Raw genomic sequence first — 12,826 nt, forward strand, 5'->3', positions numbered from 1 at the left:
GCACATGTTCATCCGGCTTAGCTCAGGACTCTGCAACGGCACAAGTGATTAACAGGGCTGAAACCCTCCGTAGAGAGCTGAGGGGAGGTCTCTTGACTGATGTGTATGTCTGTGCTTCCCTAGAATGTCCGTGCTTCCCTTAGGGCCTGGTTTTGGCCTCGGCAGGGGTGCTGACCCAGTGCTGCTCTGCTCCTTGCGAAGCGATTCAGGGTGGGATACGTCGGCGGAGGGGATGTCTTGGTTGGATTTGTAGTTACACTGCAGCAGTGTCACTGAAATAAAAGCTGCTTCAAACATGACTGCCCAGGGTAGGCAGGTTAAGATACCCTTTTAGCTGGGATTTCAAAGCCATCTAAAGAAGGAAGGTGGATCAGAGGAGCTGTGTGAAGTGAGGGCCTAATTGTCCTCGTGGGTTTTGTGGACAGGCGCCTCGAGCTTGGATGTAACTCTGTGCTGTATCATCGCAGTGACAGGCCGCTCTTGTGAGCTGAAGGAGCTCACTAGGGCTTCCCTGCCTCTGATACGAGCACAAGGGTGTCACAAAAGATATAACTCCTGGCACAAGGACATGGTATCCCACCTTCATCCCTCCCCTCTTTCTCCTTTTCATTTCCAACTTCAGAGGATTTTTTCCCAGAGCAGAGAGATGAAGTGACCTGGAGCCCCGTTCGCACCTCTACTCTAAGCAGCATTGCTACCTGGCTGGATACCAGGCTGTGATATTCTCTTCCTCAGTTTCCTCTTCGTTAAATTGGGATGATAAGTACTATTTTCAAGATCATTCCTGTAATTCTGCCAACTGAGTGCAGAGACAAGATCTGTGGGTATAAGGCTACCAAAGATAAGGGAAATTGCAGAAGCAGGTTTTCAAGGATGCCGCCGTCAGACAGCTGACTCGGAGAGTTCGATCCCTTACCTGATGAAGTGTTTCAGAAAATGTAATTAGGAGCCAGGCAGGCTGCAGAGTGCCTAAACACCATGGAAATTGGGGCTTTAGGGTCTTCAGCATTGAAACTGATTTTAAAGCGAGGCCTGTGTTCCTTAGCTGCAGAATAGATTTAAAAAATGCCACTGAGTTTAATATTTCTGTTGCTGCTGCTCATGTGTTTTGTCTATTTAGTCTCTAGCAGAATAATTTTTTGTGTGTGTTTGCTTTATACACATAACCCTGAACTGAGTTCTCCTGCAGGAGCTAGTGCAATAAAATTAATAATTTCACTAATTGTAACAACTATGCGATGGCAGGATTTGTGGTAACTTAACATCCATTAGGGACTTCGGCATTTATTGAAAACTTTCTTGCTTTTTGTTACATTGCATGTCTTGATTCATTACAGAGCACACCATAATATTTTTTGAAAAATACCTTTTTTTTCCCAGAGCCATTGCCCCAATCCAGTGCAAGAATAGGTGCTTTCCTGTAATGCCAGAATGAGACAAATGACACTGCTTGCTTTTATTATTGTACAGAAGTGTCTTTCCTTTTGACTCAGATAGACTTATAAATGGCTTGTAGCTGGAGACTAATGGAGCACATGCTTCTAAGCTTTCCATTTGGGCCCTTGGTGAGTGAAAAGAGTATCTTGTCCATGTTCTAATCAGTCCTGATTATCGAGAAAAGTAGTTCCTGGAGCAACTCTTAACTCTGAGTGAGAGGGAACAACAAGTACTATCCCCAGTGCATCTGCAGGAGAAAAATGAATGGGTGAAAAAAAAAAAAGGAGGTAGAGTAGTTGTCGTCTTTGAAATGGGATAATGCACCTGTCAACATGCATTTATTCTGGTGGCCTTCAATGATATTTTCTGGTGACAGCAGAAGGAGGATAAGATTGCTTCAAGGAGACCCTGGACATACTCAAGAAAGAGAGAACTGTATCAATTTGAACAGGACCAAAACTTCTTTAATGAAGATCCCCTGTCTCTCTTGCAGGATTGAGTCGTCTTTGGTGCTCCTCCACCAGCCGCCCCATCTTATAGCCCTTATGGGTTTGTTTGTTTGTTTAGTTATTTTCTTTTTCCCATGCATGCCAGGAGAAGGAAGATGCTCTCTCCCCCCTCCCCAGTGGAGACCATCTGCTCTTTTCTTTTTGGGGAGAGGGGGACTCTACAATTAGTCTTGTACATCTTTTCATCGTAACGAAGAAAAGGGAAAGAAAGAGAACTATTATGCAAATACTCTGCAATTTGGTTTCAAATATCCTTTATACTGTGATGAGCAATTTTCTTTAAATACAAACTTAGCTTACTTGCCAGGACTTTTTTTCCCTTAATATAGGGAGGAAAAAAATAGTTTTATGAGTTGCAAGGAGGGGAGGGAAAGGGGACATGCTGTGTTCCTCTGCTGCCAACTTTTTCTCATCCTTTTTTTCCTTCTTCTTTCTCTGGTGTTATTATAGCTGATCTTTAAGTTGTCAGAAAGATGTTGTATCTTTTTTCTTTTTTGGAGAATGAGAGAGCGCCAAAATAGTCTCACAAAGCCTGCATTTCCCCTCAGCTCTCATTGTTCTTTGCCCAGAGCAAGTAATCTGTATTGAAATGATGGACTTAGCTCAGGGAATGAGAGAGAAGAGCTTTTTCCCTGCCTTTTTTTTTTTTTTTTGAAAGCCAGTTGCTCGCGATGGCAGCATTACCTGTGAGAACAAATGTGTGAGTTTTTTACAAGTAAAGTTGGTATTTGGTGGTACCAAGTCCTGTGGTACTTGGCCATGTATCTCTTGCAGGCTGTGGAAGATTCGTAGATAAGATTTTGGGACCAAATGCATTAACCAAGGTTGAGTCCTTCTGGTGCTTGGTATTGGACAGCTAGCTAACTGAAAACCTCTGCAAGCCTGAGGTCTGGGAAGGAGAAAGGAGAAGGAGTGTAGGAGAAAAGGAGGAGTGTTATTGCCTGTGCAATGGGTGAGAAGCTGAAGCTTGGAAAAATGAAGTGGTTCACCCAAGATCGCTTTGGGGAGGCCTTTTAAAGACCAGGAGTTGTGCTAGAAGGGTCAGATTTCTGAATCTGGGAGCTTGTGTACTGCTCCACTTGTGGCAACATCTGTTAAGTAGGAATATGCCCTGCTAGGCTGCGTCAGACGCGTTCGAAAACCCCACGTTATACCTCATGTTTCTTAATCTTTTGCAGGCTGAACTCTGTTTTGGGAAATTTTTCTTTAACATCATCTTGTAGCTTAAAAATACTAAATGCTTAAGCCTGTAAAACAGTAAGCATTAAGTCTTTGGTCCAGTAAAGCATTTCAGCACGGTGTAATCAAATCCCTTGCAGAATTAGACCTAACTGGAGACAGAACTATCTACAAGTGGCATGGTTTATGTGCATGAAAAAAAACGTTAGTTGAGGCCTGATGCATTGACCACAAACCCGAAGACAATTTCAAGAGGCTGAATTCAGGGAAATAAAACAAAAAAGAGTGTCCTTAGAAGTGTAAATTAACTCTGTCACATTTGCACCTTCAGTTCTGTGGCTGTATGTAACAAAACAGGGAATCTAAGGCAATGCTGAGTTCCTGGTGTCGGTGGAGCTCTGCAGATACTCTGACCTGTTGTTTAGGACCATATAACATGCATTGCATCGAAGCAGGTTTTTTCTAGGAGTGTCTAATGCTGGAAAAGCATGGAAATTTGTGGTGCTTAGGGGTGCTGATTTCCTTTTGATGCTTCGTGGGGAACAGGAATGCTATACATACAGCTTTGAGACATAGTGGAGTAACTGGGTCCCTTCTGTTGTTCCAGGAAGCCCTGATCATGGCCAGCATGGACCACCCGCACCTGGTGAGACTCCTTGGTGTCTGCTTGAGCCCAACCATTCAACTGGTCACTCAGCTGATGCCTCACGGCTGCCTGTTGGATTATGTTCATGAGCATAAGGATAATATTGGCTCCCAACTTCTGCTGAACTGGTGTGTCCAAATAGCCAAGGTAAGTAGTTCATGCTGCTCTTTCTCTCATTTTCATAAATAATCAGAAGAAAATGCCAAAAAATGGAAATATAGGAAAAAATATGGAAAAAATATAGAAAACATGGAAAATATGGTTGCTTCCTCTTCTTCTTTTTCCAAGGACATTGAGTAGCTTTGGAATATGTAATGCTTTGGCTGTCTAGACTATTGTAAATTGCTTGGTAGTAAGTCCAAGTTTCTTTCATGGCTGTCTTCCCAACTCACTGGGCTCATTGAGAAAGGGTAACAGCAGCAGCTGCCCTCTCTGTCCCATCCGAGCACGGATCAATTCCTCAGCCTCTCCCCCTGCTCACCGTGCAGCCCAGGGTTGGTAACTACCAATTTCACATGACTGGCTTCCAGCCTTTGTGAATCTGTATTGCCGGTTATATTCTCATACGCCATCAGTTGTCTGCCCACACACTGCTGAGAAGATAAATACTTACTTTATGTCGCTCCTGGGGGAGCCATCATGGTTCTACTGTATTTAAAGACCTATCCCCACAGTTGGGGCTGGAGGGTAATATCGCCTGTCTCTGTGGGATGTACAATCCGAGGGGCTGCATCCTGCTCGGCTTGCCGTGGCGTAATGCTCCCTGCCCACCTGCAGGTCTTCAGGAGCAAGAATTAAACCCTTACAGTTCAGCAACAGACTGTGCTTCAGCTGGGGGGGAACAACTGCCTAGATCATAAATCCCGCCCTAGCGCACAATGCTTTTTGTGTGTGCATTTGTTACTCTCAATATTTAGGTTCTGAGTACTGTACTTACAGCGTGTTATTAATAACAAGTCACAAATAGTGACAGGATCCGGGAATGTGAAGGGCCTTAGCTTGTTTCCATTTTAAAGGCTCTTTTGTGCTACCAAAATAGTGTACAATGATGTTACTATGGATGAGAATCTGGAACTCACTTTGTATTGAGAATTATGCAGAAGTTGCTAATATTTTTAAATTGTTTTGGTTAAGATTAACATCACCCAAAATATGTGCCCTCTGGTATCTGCAGCATGAAGTGAGTTTGTTACGATATCCATTAATAAATCTCGACTGGAGTTCTGATGTTGAACTTTTAATACTGGAGAGAAACCTGGAATTCTAGGAGTTGTTTTCCTCAATAAAATAGCAGCCACCAAGTAAATGTTGATTTCTTCTAAAAACTTATATATATATATATTTTTTTTTTACAAAAATTTTTAAAAAAGTTTAGCTAGCTTTGATTTTTTTGTTCAAGAGGAGGTGTTTCAGGTTTGCCATTAAGAAGCTTTTTTATCCAGCATCATGTCTGTTGTCAAACCTGCCTGAAGATAACAGGATGAGATGGAATTGCCATTGTGCTTAGTAGAAGGATTAATTGGAAGAAATGTTTAGGAGTTAACGTTCTCTAGCTGGAGGAAGGAGTGGAATAATTTAGGAGGAAAGAAATACACTGTAATAAACAAAAAGAGGGGAAAATGCATATTTCTGGTTTTGCAGCATTTTGCATGCATTGGTATCTGTGATTTTGCCATGGTAGGATGGGGAAGCAGCCAGGGCTGGGCAGTGTGTGCTGAAATACATGGATGGGGCCGCTCATACCCGGGGATTTGCATGAGCGTATCCAGAATCGTTGTCAGAGCAAGGAAGGAGAGGGAGAAAATGCATGTTCCTCTCTGCATCCTTTCTCTCAACACAGCCTCCTTCCCATCTGTTCTCTGCTCTCTTGATTGATAGTGGCTGTTATTCTGCATTTCCAAACATTTACCTAGTGCCCACCATGTAAAGATAATGCACCTGCATTTCCAGTTTGTGCATATGTGCTTGTGTCTGCCCTGCAAACCCAAGCCATGGGCTCACTGGGCTAACAGTCATGCTTGCCATGGCTCTGAGCTTCGTGTAGGCCACTGGTTTAGCCAAGCAGAATAGCCCCGATCCACAGTGAAGTCTTGTCTTACCAAGATGCGACTGGTTTGAAACGGACTCTGAGGGGTTTCAGCGCAGCGTGGGAATTGGGCTCATTTGAAAATCGCTGCCTGCTGGTTTTCTGATCGGTGCTTGATGTGGGTTTCTTGGGGAGAGGGGATGAGGCATTACAGGTGTTTGTGTTCTGGGATGTTGGGCAGCCAAGCAGTGCAGAGAAATGAAATCAGATGTGCAATATTAACTGATGAACTGTCAGGGAGAGAAGGGGAGATTCTTTGTCACAAAAGGTAGCCCGTTATTGAGGGAAAGTAGTGAAGTTTGATTAAATTCATCTTCCTCTGCATGATGATAACGGAGAGGTTAATTTTGCTTTGGCCTCACATTACAGCATGAAACTCATCCACTTGGCCACTCATGGCAGGGCCAGCAGTGAGCAAGTGTTTTCTTGCAGAAGTGCAGTACTTGGTGCAAACGAGCTCAGGGCCGCAGCAGCTCATCCAGCCATTCTCACCTGGATTCTTCATGTCTCCCTCTCTTCCTTCTCTCTCTTCTCCTGTTTTTGCTGTCACGATCAGCATGGACGTGAAGAGAATCAGTACGTAGTCACGGGGTGGCCTCTATTTTGCTGTATGTCAGTGATATTTAGTAGGGTGGCAGCTTGTTTTAGTTGAAAAGGTTACTACAAATCCGGATTACTTGCACAATGTGCTAGTATGTTGTAATCTCATCACAGAAGTAAGCTCCAAAGAGCTGAAATGTGCCTTTAACTCAGGCTCTTCATTTGCTTCTTGCCTTTGAAGACCTTGAGTGACAGAGTGTTGAGAACTCTTTCCCATTATGTATCTTTATGCAATTTATCTTAATTCTTAGGTACAATCTATCTTAATTATTATCTATTAAGTTATCACTGACGAGAGGAAAGCAGTAGGGACACATGATGGTGCTCACAGGCTGTAATGTGTAACAGTAATGTGAAGGTTGCACAGAATTCTCTGTGTTGCGGTGCATTTTCTAATGGGATGCAGGAATACTCTTTCCTTGCTAGCTCTCTGCCTATAACATTAGTTGAGGTTAGAGGAAAATGTTTTGGCAGTGACAGAGAAAGCCTCTGTGGTCACAAGACTAGGAATCCCCTTACCCCAAGAGAGGGATGATGTGCTGGAGCCTGGCAGTAGGATGGGGTACTCCTTGTCTTCCCTCATCTGTCGCGTTTAACAGTGACTGGGAATCAGCCCGCAGATAGAACGGATCCAATTTGCCTGCAAAGAGCCAGGCTGCCAGAGGAGTCGGTGTGGAAGGGGCTCTGGCACCAAGTGCAACTTCCCCACTGCGTCCCCGAGGGAAGGGTGCGTGTGTTTGTTCTCAAGCTATGACTGCTTGAGAATGCCTCCCCACATCCTGCCTCTCTAGATTTCGGGTACTGGATTGTTGTGTCTTTCTGAGGGCTACCAAAAATGTGCTTAGCAATGTAATAAGCAGCAAAACTGTTCAGTGATCTGCTTTCTCTGCTCCCGGAAACAACATCTGATATAACTTTCATTAGATGTATCTGTCTACCCTCGCCTTCCCCCTTTATTGTGAGACTTTTCCCCAGTGAGGACAGGATGGAAGGACTCAGGAATGCCTTGATTCCAAAGTTGAGGATGATTTTTTGTGAATCATTTCAAATTAAGTTGCTGCTGCGATATCGTTCTTCCCTACTGTGCTTTTCTCCTTCTGCCAATGTGCGGGCATTTATTTATCAGTGACATTGCTTCAGAGTTCGCTTGTTCCAGGCTGTTCATTTCCATATGTCTCTACTTTGGTACAAGGAGATGCAAAAAGCAGTTAGGTGCTTTGCCTGGTTGCCAACCTGCATGTGACTCTGGTTACTGAGTGTTACCTACTGCCGACTGAAAGAAAGCGTGGCTGATTTTTCCTTTTGCTTACACAGATTGTGTTGAATTTATTCTGACTGTTATATCATTGTAGGGTAATTGCGTTCTCTTTCCAGAAGCATTTGGCTTCTTATTTTATGGATGGAAGTTGTAAAAATAGAGTGGCCCCCAAGCATTCTGCAAATAAAGCATGGTTGTGAGCAGCTGTGTCTGAGGAACTTCTGTCCTCCTGCTTTGCACGACACCACTAGATCTAAAGGGTTGATCCAAAAAGGTGAATTATAACCTTGTCTCACCTGGTGTAGGCTACCTAAATGTAGTCCAGGAAGGCTTAAAAAAATTAATAAGTGTTGCAATGTTCATATTTCAAGGTATTTGATACAAGTGCTATCAGCAACAGTGCCCAAATAGTCTCCATAGAAATTTTGTGGATTTTTTTTTTTAATTTACTCTTTCTTGAATGGGAGTGAAGTCGTTCTTACAGAAACACGCTGAAGAGGAGAAGAAACACCTTGGGGTTTCTAGTCAGAGAGTGTTGGTTTCACTAAACCAACTAAAAGGTGTTTTTCTTTGAGACCAGACTCTCTGACTGTTATTTTAATAGAAAAAAAATAGCCCGAGTCCTGCTGTGAGCATTGCAGTAGGCTTTAATGCTGTGCTAGGCTGTCCTTTCAGCATGTCCACAAATGCATTTTGGCTACTGTGACTTGACATGCAAAGCCTCCAAGGTTCAGCACGGAAGTGGCACCCAGGCAGGTCCATCTACAGTTTTGCCAGTTTTCCTGGGGCAGTTTCGTTCAGCTGCTGTTGACCTGCGTGAGTTTTGCTGAGCAGGGCTTGATGGAGAGAAGCTGGTCCTGCCCCGAAGAAGATGGAACAGGGGAAGGGAAGGGAAGGGAAGGGAACGGATCTCCCTAGAGCAGAGCCGCTCGCCCGCGGTGCCCAAGCACATGTTACCCTGCTGGGGGTGAGGCCCCCTCCGCGGCTGCCAAACCTGTTTTTTTTTGCCTTCTGAACTATAATAATTCCGTTCACAGCACCGCAGCATGATAATGAGGTAAAGCCTAAGTAGGTTGATACAGTGGAATGTCATGGAAGGAAAATCAAGTACTTTGGGGGATTACTTTTTATACTGTTTTCAATATAGAAGAATTCTCAAATTACCTTAACTAAAGCCCTGCATCGCATCAGTTATCCGAGTATGCAGGCAAACAACATTTGAATACGCTCTCGAAAATAGAAAGGCAGAGCAACGAGGGGTTTGAATCACAATGAAGCCTGTGCAGGGAGCTGCGGTGGTGCTGGGGGACGTCGTGCCGGCACCCTCGCAGTCCTTGGCACCTCTCAGGGTCTCCTGCCCGCAACGGCAGCTTGCAGCGGGGTGTCTGCGGGAGCCGTCGGGGCGCTCTGCAGCCTTCCCCAGCGTCCCTGCTGCCCAGTTGTGCCTGCCTGTAAACCACGTCACATTACAGGGCTCTCCGGCCCTGCAGGTCTCGTAGCAAGAAGCAGAGCCTGCCTCTGCCCGCTCCTCAAACCTCTTTCCATGGCAGCCCTTTGAGAAGGCAGTTTTTATTATTGCCTGGGGCAGTGCTGCTCAGCTGGATGCGCATTCATAGCCTCTGCGAAATTCAAAGGATCTGTGTGATTTATGCAATGGAGAGGCTCACGCAGAAGCCTGAGCAGGGCTCACCTCACATCTCTAAATTAAACCCATCGCCGCCCGTGCTCCACACGTGCCGAGTGCGGAGGCTCTGGGCAGGGAGGCTGGAGGCACAGAAGGTGCCGCTTGGCTGCCTTGTAAGGAGAGGCCCCTCTTACTCCACCAAGACTTGATGGATTAGGGATGACTCACTGTGTTGTTGGGCTGCAGCCGGGCATGAGACGGGTAGAAGCTGCGGGAAGTGGGAGGAAATGGGGAGGACCGGACAGGTTGGGAAGAGGTGGAGAAAAGTGGCCGTGGTTCAAGGTCTTTCTTTTTCATTAAAGCTGCCTACCCCCCAGCCCGGTGACCGTTCCAGCGCAGAGTGAACAAAGGAGCTTAATGACAGTCATCTATCAGCTGTCCACATTTTAAGCTTCAAGATGTCTCTATTCCCAAAGCTCCTTGCCATGACAGGGCTAATTGTGTAATTATAATGCTAGACCAACCTCTCCTGACGTGCTCACACTGGCAAGGACCAGGGCTAAGGGCTGTGATAATTATCACTGCAAGCCAGTACATTAGCATGAATGGAGTTTCTTAATGGGGCTGCTCTATTAAGAAGTGCAGCATGAAGAAGAGTGGGATCTAAACCAAGGACTATGAAATTAAAGCCATATTGAAACAGGACTTTAATTGTATGGAGGAACAAAATCAAAATAGGTGGGGAGAACACCATTTTACCTTCCTGAATCACTCTTTTCTGCTTGTGTTCATCATGACTGTTTTTCATCCTCTCCTGGAAAGCTTGGCTGCCTGCAGATGGCAGATGGAAATTAAGGACACTTTTTCTGGTGTCCCCGGAGCAATCTGACGGAAAGAGGGTGACCATGAGTGCTGAAAGGGAAATTAGCCTGCCCGGCCCATGCCAGGGATCTGCTTTGGTACCGTGCTGGAAGGCGCAGTGAATTCTGGAGGTTCATACGAACTTGAGAAACCTTGGCATGAAATTTCAATGGAATTGAAATGTGCAAAAGAACTGCACATCCATGCTCCAGCCTTCTGAGCGTCAGAAAGGCCAAGGCAGGTCTTTACTGCCGTGGTCACCCGATTACCTTGGGCTTTTGTGAGGACTCAGGAAAATTCTTTGGTCCTCTCAGGTACCAAGATTTTTTTTCTTTTTCTTTTTTTTTTTTTTTCTTTCTTCTCTTTGTTTCTGTCCCATTTTTCCTGTTATTTCCAGGGTAGGAGGTAAATGGTAGGATTTCATCTGTAGTGTCTCATCCTCTGCGCTCTGGTGGATGTGGGCGCGTTGAGTCCTGCAGCCGCCTCTGCTGTGCAGAGCGCTCGCATCGGAGCCTGCTGCTCTTCTCTTGACTATCACTTGCTGCAGCTACTTCTGGAGATAATTCTCCAGACAAACCAGGGATTTGGATCCCATTAAAAGTAATTAATTATGGCTGTGATTGTATTTCACCAGCACACTATTAGCCGTTCCTTTCTCTCTCCCTTCTCTCACACTGTCTGTTGCCAAATTCCCACCCCTTCTCTCTGTAACACTGTCCTTTCCTTTCTTTACTTGCGTATTTCCTCTCTCCCTGTCGCACTGGTCTGTGTCAACCTGTTTTCCTTTGCTCTTTAGTGCCGCCGTCTCCCTCCCTCGCTCTCCGTCCCTGGCTGCTTGGCTCCCTCTAGCTGGTACCTGCTCCGTGCTCCGACATGAGCACGGGAGCATCGCGCCTGCAGCAGGAGTTTGTGTGTTGCCTTCTCCCCTTGCAAGGTCTGGGGAGGGCCCCTTTCCCCATTTCCCTTGTAATAAAGCATTTCTTCCTGAAGGCTTCATTACGCTGAAGGTTGTTAATCGCTCCATGGACCGTGTGTGTTGTTTCAGTTTGTGAAGGAGGGTGTTTGAATTTGAAAGGTTGCATCAGAGCGACAGAAACACAAGCCTAAGGTTAGACTTGCATAAAAATTACAGATACCTTTCTCCCAGCTTTGCATGCTGACCTCTGGAACCAGACATAAGGGTAGCTGTTTACAGTGTGTTGGGCAATTACTGTTTAAATTAAGTTTCCAAGATTATATTAGTTGTGCTCGGCACTGAGATGGCCAAATAGGCCTTTTGGGAGACACAGACAAGAAGACACATTGAGTATGAATCATATGGGCAAGCATGGAAGGGTGTCTCAGCCTTGATGGAAGGTGTTTTTTAAGCATCTAGGAGAATGGTAGATACCTAGGCCTTGAAGATCGCACTTAGGGAACTGAATTGTCTGTAGTTTCCTTTACTGTCACTATAGCTGAGGTTCGTGTTCCCTAACTTCATGTGGTAACCTGTTTGCCATGATGCCTTGATGTCTCGGGGCTGGTCATCAAGTCCTTCCGTCTGGAGGCACTGAAGGAGGGTAAAACACCTCCACCTCTGACAGTGCCCTGGCCGCATGCAGGGACCGGGAGACAAGCCTGGATAAATCCGTGACCTTAAGCTGAGGCCTGAGCTGCTAGGGCAGACGGGCTCGGTGCTGTGCTGGTGAGCTGGGCCCTGCTGAGCTGCAGGGGGGGATTAATTCTCTCCTGCTTCTCAGTGGCTGGGAGAGATTTACAGAGCGAAGCGATCGCCCTTTCTCCAGTCTTCATCTAACGCCTTCTGGATTATCCTGGTTTCCCCTTTCCCTCCTCCACAAATTCCAGTGTTCCCGAAAGCACTTCCCTCCTTCATGGTGGTTAGGAAAAGGGAAGAGAGACAGATCTTCAGCCCTTTGCAATCCACATCTGCCTTCGCAAAGGCACCAAAATGGGTCATTTATTGCATAGAGATAGACAACTTATTGTTTTGTTAAGTGAAAAATGCACTTGGGACTGGCATTTATAGGAACTCTGATAGTGGGGACCTGGCAGCTGCCGCAAGCCCTGAAGTCTGAGCTTTGCCTTCGCGCTCCAGCCCCTCATCCAGGGCCCTGACCTAGCGGGAAGGAAAAAAGCCTTTACGTTTTTCGTAGCAGTCCCCAACAGAGCGGCTTGGGAAAGTGTTATTGAAAACTACTCCTAAATCAGATTCAAGGTATTATAGGAGCACCTACTAGGGTCTGTCAGGATTTCCATTATAAGCCCATATTTTTCAGGTTTATAACTCGACCATAAAATTCTGCTCTGGATTGTGACTTGGCATAAAATGTCTCAGCCCAAAGCAATTTTTTATTATTATTATTCAAGAAATATATATATTTGACTATTTTTAAGTTGCTGGAGTTCAGAAACAAAAGCTGGATGCCTTTCTATATCCCCATAAATTAAAATGATTTTTCTTCTAGTATAATAAAACATTGAAAGAAAGGAATTTATAATGCAACTTATCCTGTTTGGATAGCTACAAAAAATGGATGACTGAGGTATGGATGTTTAAAGCTGGGACCTCCCACGTTTTTGCAAAGTAGCACAGCATGGTGTCCCCAGAAAGCAGTAACCTGCTCCG

At 45.3% G+C, this 12,826-nt stretch overlaps 1 protein-coding gene across 1 annotated transcript in view; it reads left to right on the forward strand.

The window, feature by feature from the left end:
- Window positions 1-12,826, forward strand: part of ERBB4 (erb-b2 receptor tyrosine kinase 4) — a 373,897-nt gene that overhangs the window by 297,589 nt on the left and 63,482 nt on the right. Inside the window, exon 20 of the mRNA XM_088523696.1 lies at window positions 3,733-3,918. Coding sequence (XP_088379822.1) covers window positions 3,733-3,918 — 186 coding nt within the window. The remainder of the gene's footprint in view (window positions 1-3,732; window positions 3,919-12,826) is intronic.

Source organism: Tinamus guttatus, unplaced genomic scaffold (assembly GCF_059628265.1).
Source record: "Tinamus guttatus ecotype Peru unplaced genomic scaffold, ASM5962826v1 Tinamus_guttatus_pri_ptg000197l, whole genome shotgun sequence".
NCBI lineage: Eukaryota > Metazoa > Chordata > Aves > Tinamiformes > Tinamidae > Tinamus > Tinamus guttatus.